The sequence below is a fragment of the Salmo salar genome, unplaced genomic scaffold (assembly GCF_905237065.1).
Source record: "Salmo salar unplaced genomic scaffold, Ssal_v3.1, whole genome shotgun sequence".
Taxonomy (NCBI): domain Eukaryota; kingdom Metazoa; phylum Chordata; class Actinopteri; order Salmoniformes; family Salmonidae; genus Salmo; species Salmo salar.
The window spans coordinates 21,639-41,307 of NW_025548417.1; the positions used below are offsets into that span (position 1 = coordinate 21,639).

General features: G+C 40.3%; 1 protein-coding gene across 1 annotated transcript; it reads left to right on the forward strand.

Annotated features, from left to right (window-relative positions):
- The first annotated feature begins 8,165 nt into the window (after positions 1 to 8,165).
- Positions 8,166 to 13,987, forward strand: LOC123733065 (NACHT, LRR and PYD domains-containing protein 1 homolog). The gene is made up of 7 exons (XM_045712364.1): positions 8,166 to 8,417; positions 8,550 to 8,764; positions 8,953 to 9,212; positions 9,370 to 9,498; positions 12,743 to 12,869; positions 12,950 to 12,979; positions 13,515 to 13,987. Exons 1-7 carry the CDS (start codon positions 8,269 to 8,271, stop codon positions 13,847 to 13,849), a joined length of 1,245 nt encoding a protein of 414 aa, XP_045568320.1. The 5' UTR covers positions 8,166 to 8,268; the 3' UTR covers positions 13,850 to 13,987.
- The last annotated feature ends 5,682 nt before the right edge of the window (positions 13,988 to 19,669 follow it).

Sequence of the window (19,669 nt, forward strand, 5' to 3'; positions counted from 1 at the left end):
TGGCTCAAAACATGTATAGCCTAGACTATTTTTCTGGGCATACCACGTCGTTTATTGCAAAGTGTGATTTCCCAGTAAAGTTATTTTTAAATCTGGCAAAGAGATGGCATTCAAGACATGTTAATCTATAAGTCTTTGAAAGACAATATTACATTTTAACAATGTTTTCGAATAGTAATTTTGTAAATTATAGTGCTAATAAACCGGAAGCATTTGAGGCAAAAGATTTTCTGCTGTTTTTATTTATAAATATGAACTTTATCGAACAAAAAATGCATGTGTTGTGTAACATGATGTCCTAGGAGTGTCATCTGATGAAGGTTGTCAAAGGTTAGTGCTGCATTTAGCTGTGTTTTGGGTATTTGTGATGCATGCTAGTTGCTTTGAAAATGGCTGTGTGATTATTTCTGGCTGGGTACTCTGCTGACATAATCTAATGTTTTGCGTTTGCTGTAAAGCCTTTTTGAAATCGGACAACGTGGTTTGATTAAGGAGAGGTGTATCTATAAAACGGTGTAAAATAGTCATATGTTTGAGAAATTAAAGTTATAGCATTTATGAGGTTTTGCATTTAGCGTGACACACCTAGGACATTATGTTATACAATACATGCATGTTTTGTTCAATCAAGTTCATATTTATATCAAAAACCAGCTTTTTACATTAGCATGTGACGTTCAGAACTAGCATACCCCCCGCAAACTTCCGGGGAATTTACTAACAATTTACTAAATTACTCACGATAAACGTTCACAAAAAGCATAACAATTATTTTAAGAATTATAGATACAGAACTCCTCTATGCACTCGATATGTCCGATTTTAAAATAGCTTTTTGGTGAAAGCCAATTTTGCAATATTCTAAGTACATAGCCCAGCCATCACGGGCTAGCTATTTAGACACCCGGCAAGTTTAGCCTTCACCAAAATCAGATTTACTATAACAAAAATGTTATTACCTTTGTTGTCTTCGTCAGAATGCACTCCCAGGACTTCTACTTCAATAACAAATGTTGGTTTGGTCCCAAATAATCCATCGTTATATCCGAATAGCGGCGTTTTGTTCGCGCATTCCAGACACTATCTGAAATGGTAAATCAGGGTTACGAGCATGGCGCAATTCGTGACAAAAAAATTCTAAATATTCCATTACCGTACTTCGAAGCATGTCAACCGCTGTTTAAAATCAATTTTTATGCAATTTATCTCGTAAAAAGCGATAATATTCCGACCGGGAATCTCCTTTTCGGTAAACAGAGGAAAAAACATAAAGACGGGGGCGGCCAGTGCACGCGCCTAAGCCCACTGTCCCCTGATCGGCCACTTGAGAAAGGCGATAATGTGTTTCAGCCTGGGGCTGGAATGACGACATTCAGGTTTTTCCTGGGCTCTGAGAGCCTATTGGAGCCGTGGGAAGTGTCACGTTACCGTAGAGATCCTTAGTTTTAGAAAGAGATGTCAAAGAAAGACAATAAATGGTCAGACAGGCCACTTCCTGTAAAGGAATCTCTCAGGTTTTTGCCTGCCATATGAGTTCTGTTATACTCACAGACACCATTCAAACAGTTTTAGAAACTTTAGGGTGTTTTCTATCCAAAGACAATAATTATATGCATATTCTAGTTACTGGGCAGGAGTAGTAACCAGATTAAATCGGGTACGTTTTTTATCCAGCCGTGCAAATACTGCCCCCTAGCCCTAACAGGTTAACATCTTACAAGCATCCCAACATATTCCAAATAGCTTTATCCTTATTCATTAATTTTATACAACCATTTAGATGTAAGTCTCATACCTGAGGCTAGTATATAAACATTATTATGGTAATATGGCCGTATTGTCTCTCATGAGTTTCACAAAATTGTACCAAACGGACCAGTTCGTAGCTGGATTTTTCACCGATCTTTCATACCTTCTCCAGAACATAAATGTTGTTCGGTTCTCCAATTCTGTGAGGTAGAAGAATTCCTTTGTCTCTCTATGAAAACACTCTGTCTCTTTATACTGTGGCCATGAGGCGGGACATTTTCTTAGGAATTTACCACCGCTCAAACAGGGCCTGAGAAGGGGGAGGTAGGGGGATGGTACATAGAAAACCCAAAGAGGGCAACATCATTACACTAGTAATGAATTGTACTCTGTTCTGTATGCAGTAGGTAGGATAGAATACCTGTATGTCTCTAGTAATGAATTGTACTCTGTTCTGTATGCAGTAGGTAGGATAGAATACCTGTATGTATCTAGTAATGAATTGTACTCTGTTCTGTATGCAGTAGGTAGGATATAATACCTGTATGTCTCTAATAATGAATTGTACTCTGTTCTGTATGCAGTAGGTAGGATATAATACCTGTATGTCTCTAGTAATGAATTGTACTCTGTTCTGTATGCAGTAGGTAGGATAGAATACCTGTATGTCTCTAGTAATGAATTGTACTCTGTTCTGTATGCAGTAGGTAGGATAGAATACCTGTATGTCTCTAGTGATGAACTTGGATAGTGCACCAGAACACAACAATATGGTTTAAATGTTGACTGCTTTATTAGGTCTTTGTCAGTCAATAACCTGTTTCTCCTACAGTGTGGATCATGGTGGAGAGGGCAGGCTGAAATCAGGGCTGAGGAAATGTAAGTCTCTTCAATCTTAATTAATTGCATATTCAGCTCTATAGTAACATAGTAACTAATCAATACTTGTTCTGTACCTACAAAACAACATTTTATATGAAGATGTGGTTTGATTAAACTCTCCTTTTGTCTACAGATGCCTGTCATCTCACCCTGGACCCAAATACAGCAAACCCAAACCTGATACTGTCTGAGGGGAACAGGAAGGTGACATGGGTGGAAGAGAAGCAGCATTATGAAAACCATCCAGACAGATTTGACTATCATTCCCACGTTCTCTGCAGAGAAGGCTTATCTGGAGGTCGTTATTACTGGGAGGTGGAGATGGATAGTTACTGGGATGGTGGCATGACTGTTATTGGTGTAGTTTACAAAGGAATGATGAGGAAGGGAGCTGGAGATGACAGTAGGATTGGAGCCAATAAGGAGTCCTGGTGTTTAGTCTGCTCTGACAGTCATTATCACTTTCTCCAAGCTGGAGTCCGTAGGAGATCCATCCCTTGTCCTGATTCTATGAGAGTTGGTGTGTATCTGGACTGGCCAGCTGGTACTTTGTCCTTCTATAGTTTGTCCTCCTCTGGTACACTGAAACACCTTTACTCAAGACACACCACATTCACTGAACCCCTCTATCCTGGATTTGGGTTTCTGTTTGGGGTTTACTCCTCCTCCTCCTCAGTGACCCTGTGTCAGATAGATGACCAACACATTCAGAGGTGAGTAATAGTAATGCTTTATAATTTGTTTATCGTCTGGAATCATTTCTATAAATACATTAGTAGTGGTGTGTTTTAATGTGTTCTGTTGGACCTACAGACAGTTAGATTAGTAGTAGTGTTGTTTTAATGTGTTCTGTTGGACCTTCAGACAGTTAGATTAGTAGTAGTGGTGTGTTTTAATGTGTTCTGTTGGACCTACAGACAGTTAGATTAGTAGTAGTGGTATGTTTTAATGTGTTTGTATGCACCCTACATAGGGAGCTGGTCTGTCACCCTTTGTATTGTTATGAAGACTGTATGTATGCTATATAAAGCCTTTATAAGTTGTATGTAGTTTAATCAGTCTATCCTTCTGCTTTACCAACACCAGAGACCATGGTGGAGAGAGTTGGATCAAGCCTAGACCTAAGAACACCAGAGACCATGGTGGAGAGAGTTGGATCAAGCCTGGACCTGAGAACACCAGAGACCATGGTGGAGAGAGTTGTATCAAGCCTGGACCTGAGAACACCAGAGACCATGGTGGAGAGTGTTGTATCAAGCCTGGACCTGAGAAATGTGAGTGTTAACTGAATTGTTTTTAAATCAAAATAGTTTTAAAGCGTTCATTATACTTGAGTCCCAGGCAAGGAACACAATCATGATCTATTTGGTCAAAACAAACTTAAAGGTAGAGTCAGCAATATGACGTAGATGCACAAAGTAAACAGCATAGTGGGTCAATTTCAACAACAACTAAGAGTGTTGGAGCGCAAATGTAAATTTCTCTGCTGTTTTGTTCCCGTGGCTAACACTCTGTAAGAGAGTGAAGAGAACCCTTGCACATGGGTAGTGTCATGACGTTGGCCTGTGGGTAAGGTTTATGACCCCCCCATAAATACCTTTCTCCCTTCCCTCTCTCTCCGACTCTACTGAAGGACTCTTGAATAGCCATTGTTAAACATCGAGAGTCTGGGAACATCAAACAAGTGGGGGGAAAGGAACCATATTTCGGTAATAGAACCAGTTGAAAATATGCGTTGGTACTTAATGAATATGATGTCAGTTCGGTTGTCATCTGAGACATGACTGATGACAGGACGACATAAACTGTATCTGGGAAAGTCTACACATTCTAGTTATCAGATTCACATGGAATTGTTGTTCAATTTAAATGTTTAAATATAAAACTATTTGTGAAAAGATTAAATGTAATTTTAGCTTCCAAATGAGAGAATTGGGTTTTCATAAGGTTAGAGCCCTGCTCAATCAGTGGCCCGCCCCTGTGAAGAGACATGGGTTATAAACTATGAAACACACCCTTCTCTCCCTCCACTATATAAGCCCTTGACGAAAATGTAACCTCCTGTTCCAAGGAAGATAAGACGACGGTCCATACGTTAAAAAGGACTAACATGTCAACTACAGAACTAAGCCAACCTCAGCATGAGCTTTGGTTGTGAATGGTATGAACTTTGAACTCTTATTCACTAAAGAAGTGAGACATCCTAGTCGTTGAGTTAGCAACAGAAGCTGTAAACGTGGGCTAGGAAAGGACGGACGACGTATCCAGTCTAACACACAACGAAGATACTACAACGTATCCAATTTACCACCAGAGACATTCTTTTGAGGACAGGAAGGTCTCTGTTGGCCAACACGGCCAGCATCTACGACCAACCTACCGAAGCGCAGCTCAGAGTAAATATTTATTGCATTTTCCTTTTCCAAATGGGCGGTAATTTAGAATGCATAAGATACTGTATTTACGATAGCACAGCTTCTCCCTTTGTTCCTCAGTCTTCCTGCTCTTTCATTCAAGCCCAACCCCTCTCTTTGTGTAACCAGCCGTCATTGTCACGTTCGTCTAAAGGAGTAGACCAAGGCGCAGCGTACTTAGAGTTCCACATGTTTAATAAATATGAAACTCACCAAAACAATACAGAAGAAAACGTAGCATGACGTTCTGGGCTGCTCACAGGCAGCTACACAAACACAAGATCCCACAAAGCACAGGTGGGAAAAGGCTGCCTAAGTATGATTCCTAATCAGAGACAACAATAGACAGCTGCCTCTGATTAGGAACCATACTCGGCCCAAAACAAAGAAATACAAAAACATAGAAAAGGAACATAGAACGCCCACCCTAGTCACACCCTGGCCTAACCAAAATAGAGAACAAAAACCTTTCTATGGCCAGGGCGTGACAGTCATACAGGTTCCGTCCCCCAGGGAAGTTTTCTGTATGACATAATTTGCATTCTGTGTATATGTAATTCTGTGTGATTAGTTAGGTATTTAGTAAATAAATAATTAAACCTAATTTTGTATTGCTGATTCAACTTGTTAGCCAGGGTTCGTGAAGATAACCAAGAATTTACAACTTTCAGATGAGACTGAAATAAGGTGACGATTAATATTGACTGCTATAGATGTAAAATATTACTAGGTCTTTAAGAGTTTATTCGGAAGATAACCTCTCTAGGGTATGTGGGACGAAATCGTCCCACCTACTCAACAGCCAGTGGAATCCCGTGGCGCGTTATTCAAATACCTTAGAAATGCTATTACTTCAATTTCTCAAACATATGACTATTTTACACCATTTTAAAGACAAGACTCTCGTTAATCTAACCACACTGTCCGATTTCAAAAAGGCTTTACAACGAAAGCAAAACATTAGATTATGTCAGCAGAGTACCCAGCCAGAAATAATCAGACACCCATTTTTCAAGCTAGCATATAATGTCACATAAACCCAAACCACAGCTAAATGCAGCACTAACCTTTGATGATCTTCATCAGATGACAATGCTAGGACATTATGTTATACAATACATGCATGTTTTGTTCAATCAAGTTCATATTTATATCAAAAACCAGCTTTTTACATTAGCATGTGACGTTCAGAACTAGCATACCCACCGCAAACTTCCGGTGAATTTACTAAATTACTCACGATAAACGTTCACAAAAAACATAACAATTATTTTAAGAATTATAGATACAGAACTCCTTTATGCAATCGCTATGTCTGATTTTAAAATAGCTTTTCGGCAAAAGCACATTTTGCAATATTCTGAGTAGATAGCCCAGCCATCACGGGCTAGCTATTTAGACACCAACCAAGTTTGGCCCTCACCAAACTCCGATTTACTATTAGAAAAATTTGATTACCTTTGCTGTTCTTCGTCAGAATGCACTCCCAGGACTTCTACTTCAATAACAAATGTTGGTTTGGTTCAAAATAATCCATAGTTATGTTCAAATATCTTCTGTTTTGTTCGTGCGTTCAAGACACTATCCGAAGGGTGACGAAGGGTGACGCGCCCGACGCGTTTCGTGACAAAAAAAATCTAAATATTCCATTACCGTACTTCGACGCATGTCAACCGCTGTTTAAAATAAATTTTTATGCGATTTTTCTCGTAAAAAAGCGATAATATTCCGACCGGGAAACCCTGTTTTAGTTCAAAGACGAAAAAATAAATACATGGTGTCGCCTCGTGCACGCGCCTCAGTCTCATTGTTCTCTGATCGACCATTATCCAAATGCGCTAGTGTTTTTCGCCCAGGGCCTGCAAAGACATCATTCACCGGTTTGCCGCCTTCTGAGAGCCTATGGGAGCCGTAAGAAGTGTCACATTACAGCAGAGATCCTCAGTTTTCAATAAAGAGAGTGTAGAAGCCCAAGAAATGGTCAGACAGGCCACTTCCTGTAAGGAATCTTCTCAGGTTTTTGCCTGCCATATGAGTTCTGTTATACTCACAGACACCATTCAAACAGTTTTAGAAACTTTAGGGTGTTTTCTATCCAAAGCCAATAATTATATGCATATTCTAGTTTCTGGGCAGTAGTAATAACCAGATTAAATTGGGTACGTTTTTTATCCGGCCGTGAAAATACTGCCCCCTACCCTAGAGAGGATAACAGCTCTAAAACACTCTTTCGTGGTGCTCCAACTTTCTAGTTAATTTAATTTACATGATTAGCTCACTCAGGTAATATTAATTACAGAGAAAGGATTTTATTGAATAGCATGTCATATCACTTAATCCGGCATAGCCAAAAACACGACAGTAGATACTGTGTGTGACTGTGTGAGAGAGGTCAGGCATCTTGCTCATCACAATATCTGTGGTGCTGCTCGTACAAAATAATTTAGCTGACTCTACCTTTAAGCTCTCATCCTAGAATCTACCAGAAATCAGGCCCCCAACATCTACAACACATGGACCAGAAAAATGTTGTTTCCTGCTTCCACAAACATTAATTAATATAAAACTAATGTCAGAATATGGTATGCTAATGAGTGTGCATTCTGAGACTGTTGATCACTTATATTCATTTTTATTAAAAGTCTATTTAATAATTATTCATTCAATATTCCATGAGATTGTCCATTTGAAATACTACTTTTGACTTCAGGGATTCCTCAGAGCTGTAAGACTTGTGGCTATGTTGAGGTAAGTCATAATGTCAATTCTTAGTTTTACATACCTGCAGGAGTCAGGTACAGTCTCAAAGCCAGGTGTGTACTGACCAACCATTCATACTGGGATATAGAGAGTCCTGTGTTCTGCTTTAGTAATATAAACACAGTCTCAAAGCCAGGTGTGTACTGACCAACCATTCATACTGGGATATAGACAGTCCTGTGTTCTGCTTTAGTAATATAAACACAGTCTCAAAGCCAGGTGTGTACTGACCAACCATTCATACTGGGATATAGACAGTCCTGTGTTCTGCTTGTAGGCATGCAGGATTTTAGCTGTTGTCATATTTTGTCATTTGACAGTTTATTTGATAAATCACCAGCATTCCATGTAACATTGAATAAATACATTAGATTAGTTACTTTGGTTAATTGGCCAGTTTCTGGACACAGATTAAGTCTAGTCCTGGACCGTCAAGAACTTTCTATTGGAACTTCCATTGAGCATGCTTTTTAGTCCAGCACTAGACTCAATCTGTGTCCGGGAAACAAGCCCCATATGTATTACTGACATGCTTGTCCTTGTTCAGGACTCCACACACTGGCTTCAGATTGAACCCTTGACTTCCACTGTCCAGGGAGTGACAATGTTCAGGTAAAATAACTACTTTTAACATTTCATTCCACCTGCTAGTGTATTTCCCCATTACCTTTGGGAATAGTCTTCTAATCCAACCTCTCCATTTGACTATTGACCCACTCTCCCATATCCTGTTGTTGCACTCAGACACAGGACACCCAAAGGGAGTTATGAGTGCACAGTGTCTGGGCTCCGCTGGCTGTGTGAGAGAGATGTCATTCTGAAGTATCACTTCAGGAACTGGGAAGCCTACAGTCAACTTCTGAAAGACATGCAGTACACACAAGGTGGTCCATTGCTGGACATCACTATGGAGGTAGGTGAACTGGAGGAAGTTCATCTGCCACACTGTGTCTGTTTAGGTAAAGCCATATAGAAATAGTATTCAGAAAGACATTTCCATGTAACTGAGTTTCACTTCCTGAATTAATTAATTAACTATTCTGCGAGTTTGAGTTTACTGTGATCCGGTACTGCATATTCTTTGTGTTTTAGTTGGATGAATAATACAATATGTGTCTTTCTGTCTCCTTTTTATTGTGTTGTTCAGGGACCAACCCATCCCTGAGGAATGAGATGAAGATTCTTCATGTAGAGGAACATGGAGTGTCTTTAGAGGAAGTGCATGAGGTCACCAGATTCCATGCTAAGATTCTCCATCCCAAGTTCTCAGCTATCTCTGTTATACTGAGATATATATTTTCTTGGAACGTAGATGTCCACTGTGAGCTGATGCTCTATCTGACAGTGAAAAAGCAAACACTAATTCCACGCCTATACCTGTTCCCCAGTAACCCCGGCCAAATACTGGTGAGGTTCCATTATTATAGAGATGACCTTAACTAACCAGTGGTGCAGTTTATGTTGACACTCATTAAATGAAGATAAGTGTGTTGCTAGTTTTCTGAATAATGTTTGAATTAGACTATACATTGACTGGCTGTGTATTCCATGCCTCGTTTCACAGGCTGTGGAAGAACAGGAATCAAAGTTTCAAGGGTCTAAAAGGATTCCTATCACAAGACCAGAGCAGTCCTTAAAACTGAATAGTTCCTTCAGACTGAACATTCCCTGTTCTACCTCCATCTTTCCACCGGTACAGTATTTGTAGACTAAGAACATGAATCTGACATTTAAGTCACATCTCTCTCTCTCTCTCTCTCTCTCTCTCTCTCTCTCTCTGTCTCTGTCTCTGTCTCTCTCTCTCTCTGTCTCTCTCTCTCTCTCTCTGTGTCTCTCTCTCTCTCTCTCTCTCTCTCTCTCTGTCTCTGTCTCTGTCTCTCTCTCTCTGTGTGTCTCTCTCTCTCTCTCTGTGTCTCTCTCTCTCTCTCTCTCTCTCTCTCTCTCTCTCTCTCTCTCTCTCTCTGTCTCTCTCTCTGTCTCTGTCTTTATGCTGGCAGTGTTTGGTGCATGCTGGGTATTGTATGAGCGAGTGTGAGTGTTGTCTGGAGTTAGATCGCCTGTGGTTTCTTTCTTGTTTACTTTTCTTGGTGGTTTTCCTTTTTCTGCTGATTCAGGTTTTTTTCAGTGGTAGAATTAGATATATTGTATTTCTTGTTGAATTGTCCTGGTTTTGGTGGGGATGGCGACCCACATGTGGTCGGTGTCCCTGCCACTTGGGCACGGCTTGAGGTGTGTTACTGAAGCTGCTGTCACTGTGGAGGAGTATCTGGTCTCAGTAGGAGAGAAGGTAGACTATGAAAAAGTTATGCCGCTTTTTCTCCGTCAACAAGGGTTACGATTTTGAATGTACCGCCTTTTATTGCAAATGAGCGATTGGAACGAGAGTTATTGCGGTTTGGGAAGTTGGGTTTCAAACACTCGGCTCTGAAAAAGGTTGTTGTTTCGGCGACAGGTGTTTATGTTTTTGGACTCACCGGAGCAGACTTTGGAGTTATCGTTTAAAGTCAAGTATGACAACAGACTGTATATGGCTAATGCTAGTATGGGTAGTCAACAGTGATTTGAGTGTGGGGATGTTGGCCATAAGCGACATGCTTGCAGGTGATCCTCGTAACGCCTGGACTCACTGATGTAGGGAGAGGTAGGCTGACAGTCGTAGAGCAGCCACAAGCACCTGTTGCTGAGGAACAAGTTGTTTGTGTTGAGGGTACTGAGTTGCAGTTTGTAACAGAGGGGAACATAGCGTCTGATGTGCAGCAGAAAAATATTGTTGTAGGAGCTCAGGATGGATCTGGGGAGCCATTTCCCCAGACTGGTGAGAAGATGCCCAGTACGCGTGATGGGGTACAGGAGGGGGTTTAGGTGGGTATAGTCTCCCAGGTAGTGGAGGAGATGCACGGTACGAGTAATGGGGTACAGGATGGGGTTCGGGTGGAGCTAGTCTCCCAGGTAGTGGAGGAGATGTCCACTACTGGTAATGGGGTACAGGAGGGGGTTCAGGTGGGGCTAGTCTCCTAGGCAGTGGAGGAGATGCCCGGTATGAGTAATGTGGTACAGGTGAGGAGTGTTGAGAGGGATGTGGCAGAGGGGAGTCAGGGGTCTGTTGCCTCAGTTGAGGAGGATCAGGAGAAGGATATGGATATTTCTGATATGATAGTAGCTGGCGATGACTCAATCAATCAAGGTTAGACAGGCTGTATGTATCTGATCACTACTGTAGTAGTTAATGAAGGTGGTGTCGGAGCAGCAAGGTTAGACAGGCTGTATGTATCTGATCACTACTGTAGTAGGGTTGACATTACTCCTGAGGGTTTTTCTGATCCCCATATTGTTACTGTTGATATTCACTTGTCCTGTCCATGAAGGTCATCACCTTATTGGTATTTTAATGTGAAGATTTTACATGACGCCATGTTTTGGGAAAAGTTTTTGTTGTTCTGGAAAACATTGAGGGTTATTAATTAGAATTTTTGAATCCTTGAGACAATGGTGTGAGGTTGGGAAGGCCCAAATATGTGTGTCTTGTCAACAGTATACTGCTCTGTCTTGTATTGAAGTTAAAGAGACTATCAGGGCCCTTGAACAGGACATCAAATCTATTGAATTGAAGTTGCTCACTCAGAGGGACCCCGGAGCCCCTGGCATCGATGTTTTACCATCTGAGTTCTATAAGCACTGGGGTGCTACCCCGCTGTCTATTGGGGGGGATTTTTATGAAGTGGTGTGTGAATCTTTTCATGAGGATTCTCTTCCTGTATCCTGTCAACGTGCTGTGCTTTCATTGTTGCCAAAAGGGAGGATTTGGCCCTTTAAAAAACTGGTGACCTGTTGCATTGCTGTGTGCAGAATATAAAATGATATCTAAGTGTCTCTCAAACAGGTTGAAAGAATATCTGGGGCTGTTGGTCCACAAGGACCAGTCTGACTGTGTACCTGACCGCTCTATCGTTGAGAACTTGTTTCTGATAAGAGATGTTTTAGATGTTTGTAAACTGTCTGATGTGAATGTGGGTTTACTTTCTTTGGATCAGAAGAAGGCTTTTGACCGTGTGGACCACCAGTACTTGTTCAAAACAATGAAAGCCTTTGGGTTTGGGGATGTTTTTTTGTCTTGGATGAGTTTACTGTATGCTGGGGGCCTCATGTATGATGAAGGTGGGGGGTTGGGTTGAGCTGCCCCATCCCTGTCCATAGGGGTATTAGGCAGGGATGCCCAACTTCAGCGCAGTTATATTGTCTGGCAATTGAACCAATGCTTTGTTTTTTAAGAGCGAGGCTTACTGGTTTCTCTGTGCCAGGGGTTATGAAGGGTCCCACGATAGCACGGTCTTTGTATGCAGATCACGTGACAGTTTTTATTACAGCGGTTGAGGATGTTAAGGTTCTCTCAAATGCTCTAAAGGTGTGTGAGGGGTTCTCCTCAGGTAGAGGAGAACCCCCTCTTTCTTTGGGGAAAGAGTGAATCGCTGTGGGCAGGTCAGCTTCAGATGGGGTCCACTCCACGGTTGGGATGAACATTGTTCTTACAGTGTCCCAGGTTGGTGGGGATGATTGACCTGATCACTAGCTGATTCTCAGGTGTGGGAGAGGTTTTCTCTTCCCAAATGTTTATATTTGGGACAAAGTACAGGTTTAGTAGAAGGGGTGAAGTTCTCTTAACTTTGTGTCAGGGGCAGCTAAATTAGCAATTTGGAAAACATGAAAGAACAGTATTCGAGGACAGGGGTTTGTGGATGTGATGGGAATGCTGGAGGGGATGTTGGCAGCGAGACTGAGGGTTGAGTTTGCCTGTTACAAAATGATTAAAATTGATCTGTTTGAGTCTATGGGGTATTCAGAGGCTGTTGTGTTGAGTTACTGTGGAGGAAGATTTGGTGTTGTGTTTTTAATTGATGTTTAACCATGTTTTTGTTTAACCTCTCTCTCTCTCTCTCCAGAGGATTCATCTCATACATAGAGACACCACACCAAGCTTTTTCAAGGTGGTTATGGAAATTACAGGGATTGAGATGGAGTTAATCGGTGATGATGAGAGGACAGTATGGAAAGAAATTGTACCAACAGGTAGGAGAATATGTCAATCATAACTGTTATTTCTGACAGATGCTGTTTAGAGTGATATAACCTATTTTTGTTTCTTTCAGATGAATACATCACTGAAACCCATTCAACTAGTAAGTAAACATGAGAGATACAAACCAATGACTTGAGGGCCAGTCAACATGGTTTACTGTAGGACCTGGACTAATTCTGATTATAAAATACTGTCTTCAAGAACAATGACATCTCCTCCAGGACTTGATGTAGATTAACCTGGTTCTGAATGACCCAATGACATCTCCTCCAGGACTTAATGTAGATTAGCCTGGTTCTGAATGACCAAATGACATCTCCTCCAAGACTTTATGTAGATTAGCCTGGTTCTGAATGACCCAATGACATCTCCTCCAGGACTTGATGTAGATTAGCCTGGTTCTGAATGACCCAATGACATCTCCTCCAGGACTTGATGTAGATTAGCCTGGTTCTGAATGCTCCAGACTGTTTTTCTATGTCTGTGAAACCGTCCCTAAATGTGAATATGTGATATGTTCAGGTCGTTATTGTAAAAGATAATGTTTTCTCAATACTTTTATTTTAGGAGTCTGCTTCTAAATGACTGAAATGTAAATGTTCAAATGTAGTTATTTTGTAACCTGACTCTCTCAGGTGCTGTGTTGGGGGCAGGAGGTCCGGCTGAGAGCAGTCTGACTGGTCCTGCAGAGCAGCAGCTGCGTTCTGTACGGACCGAGTTTGTGAAACGAGTGTCAAGACCTGCCCTGAATGAACTGCTGGACGGACTCCTGCAACACACAGTCATCAACCAGGAGGAAATGGAGTCAGTGAAGGTGATAGCTGAGAGGACAGAGAAGGCACGTGACATCATCGACATGGTGTTGAGAAAAGGAAATGAGTCATGTTCCAGGATGATCAACCTTCTTGGGGAGCTGGACCCCTGTCTTTGTTCACTGCTTCAGATCAACAGTGTTGGAGAACCAACCTAATGGTAGAATGGATAGTAACAGTGTTGGGGTACCAACCTAATGGTAGAATGGATAGTAACAGTGCTGGGGTACCATCCTAATGGTAGAATGGATAGTAACAGTGCTGGGGTACCAACCTAATGGTAGAATGGATAGTAACAGTGTTGGGGTACCAACCTAATGGTAGAATGGATAGTAACAGTGTTGGGGTACCAACCTAATGGTAGAATGGATAGTAACAGTGCTGGGGTACCAACCTAATGGTAGAATGGATAGTAACAGTGCTGGGGTACCAACCTAATGGTAGAATGGATAGTAACAGTGCTGGGGTACCATCCTAATGGTAGAATGGATAGTAACAGTGTTGGGTTACCAACCTAATGGTAGAATGGATAGTAACAGTGTTGGGCTACCAACCTAATGGTAGAATGGATAGTAACAGTGTTGGGGTACCATCCTAATGGTAGAATGGATAGTAACAGTGTTGGGGTACCATCCTAATGGTAGAATGGATAGTAACAGTGTTGGAGTACCAACCTAATGGTAGAATGGATAGTAACAGTGTTGGGGGTACCAACCTAATGGTAGAATGGATAGTAACAGTGTTGGGGTACCACCCTAATGGTAGAATGGATAGTAACAGTGTTGGGGTACCAACCTAATGGTAGAACTGATAGTAACAGTGCTGGGGTACCATCCTAATGGTAGAATGGATAGTAACAGTGTTGGGGTACCAACCTAATGGTAGAATGGATAGTAACATTGTTGCGGTACCAACCTAATGGTAGAATGGATAGTAACAGTGTTGGGGTACCAACCTAATGGTAGAATGGATAGTAACAGTGTTGGGGTACCAACCTAATGGTAGAATGGATAGTAACAGTGTTGGGGTACCAACCTAATGGTAGAATGGATAGTAACAGTGTTGGGGTACCAACCTAATGGTAGAATGGATAGTAACAGTGCTGGGGTACCATCCTAATGGTAGAATGGATAGTAACAGTGTTGGGGTACCAACCTAATGGTAGAATGGATAGTAACAGTGTTGGGGTACCAACCTAATGGTAGAATGGATAGTAACAGAGTACAAACGTTATGGAGAAAAAAACATTGTATATATATATATATTGTGTGTGTGTGACGACCCTCCCACTCTGTCACACTGTGACGACCCTCCCACTCTGTCACACTGTGACGACCCTCCCACTCTGTCACACTGTGACGACCCTCCCGCTCTGTCACACTGTGACGACCCTCCCACTCTGTCTGCAGAATTCTTTCTCTTTGATCTTGTTTTCTTTAATAGGATGTCGGTGGGCAGAGCCGGAAGGGTCGTCAGTGAAATGGGACACACCTGGGCTCGGCTGTGTCCCGGGGATAAATACACCTTTCCCCCATTCATTGAGGAGACTCTCTCCACCCAGACACACTGTTGTTTTTGGTTGTGGCATTTTGGGGCTTCGTTGTGTTCATTTGTTTTGGCACCTTTCAACAGCCCTCATTATCACCATCTGTGAACACATCCACTCCCTTCCACTACTGACTACACACCCCATTTTTACTTGTATATAGTTCACTTTATTTAATAAATATATTTTATTCTATATCTCCGCGTTGTCTCCCTCTTTGTTACAGGCTATGAGCCGGTTCGTAACAGTGTATGAGAATAATTCTGAATCATTTGGACCGGGGAGAACTGATCCAAGATCAACACTCCTATTCAACACCATGGGGTGTATTCACTAGGAAACAGACCTGATCCTAGATCAACCCTCCTATTCAACACCATGGGGTGTATTCACTAGGAAACAGACCTGATCCTAGATCAACCCTCCTATTCAACACCATGGGGTGTATTCACTAGGAAACAGACCTGATCCTAAATCAACACTACCTGAATTTGTCCAAAAGAAACTACTTTTTTGTTGCAAAACGTTGTGCTACGGTGGGTGACTAATTAATACACCCCTGATCTGACTGGGCTGTAAATCTTGGTCAAAAAAGCAACAACAATCCTCCACCACCCTCTTCAGAGGACAAATATCGTAGTTTTATTTCAGCTTTTTTGCTACACATACATTTCCATGTGCCATATATTTTTTAATTGGGATGTGATGTTTTACAAAATGTTTGAACCTTTCTAATTGTATGGTATCCACAGATTGTGAGCTAAAGATGAAAACCTTTCCTGCAGGTATTATTATGCGGGTATTATTATTATGTTATTAATTGACTGACTGTGTCTTTCCAAATCACCCAACACTGCTATTTGTAAGGTTAACTTTAAGCACATGTGATTTTTTTAACCGTTCCTGAACCTATGAACAGAAACTAGCTACATCGGGGCAATATCAGAATAAATGATCTATTGATTCTGTCTCTTCACAACAAAATCTACAGAGCTGAGATTGTTGTATTGTTGCCCTATATATATATATATATATATATATATATATAGATTGCATTCTGTTGGTGGCAAGAAATGTATATAATCATTTAAATTGAAAAACTGTTGAGTCAAGTGTAGTTTTTTTGTACCAGTTCATAAACCATATGCCATGGAATTGGTACATCGAAAATCTCCTCCCAGTTATTTTGCAACCTGTATGGCGCAGCTGTCAACATTTTTGTCCTCAGATGAAACTGGTATATTTTTCCATTTATGCCAGTTCCTTTCAGCCAATTTGTATCTTTTAATATATGGCAGGCAAACAAGTTCCCTACCGTCTCCCTTTTCCACTTGCCGCATCCATTTTTGTGGTAGTGCTGCAATCAGTTGGTCGTAAATTTGGATTGAGCAGACATTCCCATTTATTTTCGATAACTGCATATGTGACAACTCCATTTCTATTCATAATATCATAATAAATAAAATACAATTTAAAAAAAAGAAAATCCATAAAGAAGTTTTTTTTATTAATCAATATATTTGAGTATAACCATAACATTTGTTGTAATATTTTTTCTTTCTTTTACGGAGTATAAAACTGTTACGGGAATTAAGTTATTATCAATGTTCTTAAACCGAACTTCAATTAAACAACCACTAACTACCGAATCTTTCCAGGCAAAACATACCAACAGTTGAATGACAATCAGCACCTCAAATTATAATCCACTGATGCATAGGCTGAGAAACGAACCCGAGCCTCCCGTCTGGCAGTCGAGAATTCTACCGCTGAACCACCAACGTGCTATTGAAATGATGAAGACTGCTCGCAAACAACCCTATTTCTAAATGTCTGTAGTCATAAAATTAGGCACGTACTACCAATACAATTTCCAGAACATAGCCCTAATGTAAATGTCTAAGCCTTTCTCCTGCGATTACTCTCCTTAACCTTGCTCCCGTTTACTCTGCCTCTCTCTTTTTCTCTTTCTCGGAATTTAGGAATAATTACTATTGTGACTTTTGATAAGTTATTAGGTCTCACACATATACGAGTTACTGAACTTATGACTTTTAACTGGTCAATAACCCTATCTCACACGCACATCATTTTTATTTATTTTCCCCCTGCTGATATCCTTCTTCAAACCTTCTCTCTCTCTTTCTCTATACTTGCCTTCTTCTCCGGGCTTCAGACAGCCACACTCTGGCTATATCTAACCCTTGACCTGCTGTTTCCCTGTCTTGTCCCCACATACCTTATGTATCTTTCTGATCATTAGTCCCAACTTTTCTACATCCAAACTTCCATCAAATTCATACTTCCTTCTCCACATTGGACCGAAATAAATATTTATTTTATAACATTTAACTCCATGTATCGCTCATCTCCCGTTAATTCCTGCACCTCCTTTGAGGATTTGCCACCCATGGTTATCCAATAACTATCGTTGTTATTATGCTTCTTCTCACAATCTGTGTGTACTTACTATTAATCTCTATGTGAGTGCTTTCTACCGTTATTATTACAACTCTAATTAAATTTAAAACTTCTATGTGTATCACAATCTATGTGTCTTCTTCTCACAATCTAGAATTGTGTCACTCCTCTCTATGTGGGTGCTCTCACTCTATGCTGACGATCTATGTGTATTTGCTTTTCACTTTAACCTGGTTTTGTTCTATTATGACTACTAATTTGGATCTATGATTATCTTACCTTGTTTTGTTTAATTCCAATCTGTTAATTTGGATCTATAATTAATTTACCTAGTCTTGTTTAATTTAATGCTCTTGCCTCTCCTCCTTTTTGGACTTTATTTCAGTGTTGTCTTTTGAATTGCATCTATGGTTAATTCACTCTTGTTAATTGACCATTTGAGTTGAGTTATCTTGTTCACATAGGATGGTAATTCTATCTCACAAACCTATTTTATAGCCTCTCCTCTCCTCAATTTAGGACCTTATTTAGGTATGTCTCTTGATTCGGATCTATGGTTAATTTACCACTCGTTAATTAACCATTTAAGTTATCCTCTTTGCACAAAATTACCGTCCTATCTCACAGCACCTATTTTATATCCCTTCTTAATAACCTCTCGGCCACTTCACAAAGAAAAACACTGACCTCAATTATTAACCTGTTGGGGCTAGGGGGCAGTATTGAGAAATTTTGAAAAAAATATGTGCCCATTTTTAACTGCCTCCTACACCAACTCAGAAGCTAGGATATGCATATTATTAACACATTCGGATAGAAAACACTCTGAATTTTCTAAAACCGTTTGAATGGTGTCTGTAAGTATAACAAAACTCATATTGCAGGCAAAAACCTGTGAAAAATAGATTTAAAAAAAATGTGAATTTTGTGACTGTACTATTTAGTGTCATTGTTTTATAGATACCATAGTGAGAAAGGATTCATTTCGCAACTCCTACGGCATCCACTAGATGTCAACGATCTTTATAAAGTTGTTTGAAGCGTCTATGATAAACAGAGAGCAAATTAGAATGCATGGAAGTTGACATGTTGTCACTTCATTTTTTTGCGCCTGCGCATAAATCTGAGAAGCGTGAGTTTGTCATAATTGTTTATCTAGACATAGGATAGGTTGTGTGAAAATATTACTGATGTTTAACGTTAAAAATGGACCAAAAGATTAATGCTAAACAACGTTTGACATGTTTGAACGAACGTAAATAGATTATTTACTAGGTTTTTTAGCTTTTCGCCGTGATTTTACACCCCCCCACCACGTTTTGTGGGAGCATAATGAACGCAAACTACTTGGTGTTATTTGGACATAAATGATGAACTTTGTCAAAAGAAACCACATTTGTTCTGGACCTTGGATTCCTGGCAGTGCCTTCTGATGGAGATAATCAAAGGTAAGGGGATATTTACAATGTTATTATCGATATTAGATGATGCTAACTGTATAGCATAGCTTATTGTTCTTAGCATAGCACCCCGTTTATTGCAAAATGTGATTTCCCAGTAAAGTTATTTTGAGATCTGGCCATTCGGTAGCAATTACGAGATGATAATATATTATTCTTTGAATGACAATATTATAATTTACCAATGTTTTCGAATAGTAATTTTGTTATGTTCACCGGAAGCATTTCAGAGAAGAAAAAATCTGAATTTCACGCTACTGTAAAATGCTGTTTTTGGATATAAATATGAACTTGATGGAACAAAAAATGCATGTATTGTATAACATAATGTCCTAGGAGTGTCATCTGATGGAGATTGTCAAAGGTTGGTGCATAATTTTAGCTGGTTTCTGCTTTTGGTGACGCCTGACCTTGAATTGAAATTGGATGTTTGTACTTTTGTGGCTATGTACTGTCCTAACATAATCTAACTTTATGCTTTTGCCGTAAAGCCTCTTTGAAAATCGAACAATGTGGTTAGATTAAGGAGATGTTTATCTTTTAAATTGTGT

Bases quoted from the DNA above. Each gene is read 5' to 3' on its own strand.
- LOC123733065 (XM_045712364.1), top strand. From the start codon at position 8,269: ATGCTTTTTAGTCCAGCACTAGACTCAATCTGTGTCCGGGAAACAAGC. The intron at 9,213-9,369 runs GTGAGGTTCCAT...CTCGTTTCACAG, and splicing joins GTAACCCCGGCCAAATACTG to GCTGTGGAAGAACAGGAATC. The intron at 12,870-12,949 runs GTAGGAGAATAT...TGTTTCTTTCAG, and splicing joins GAAAGAAATTGTACCAACAG to ATGAATACATCACTGAAACC.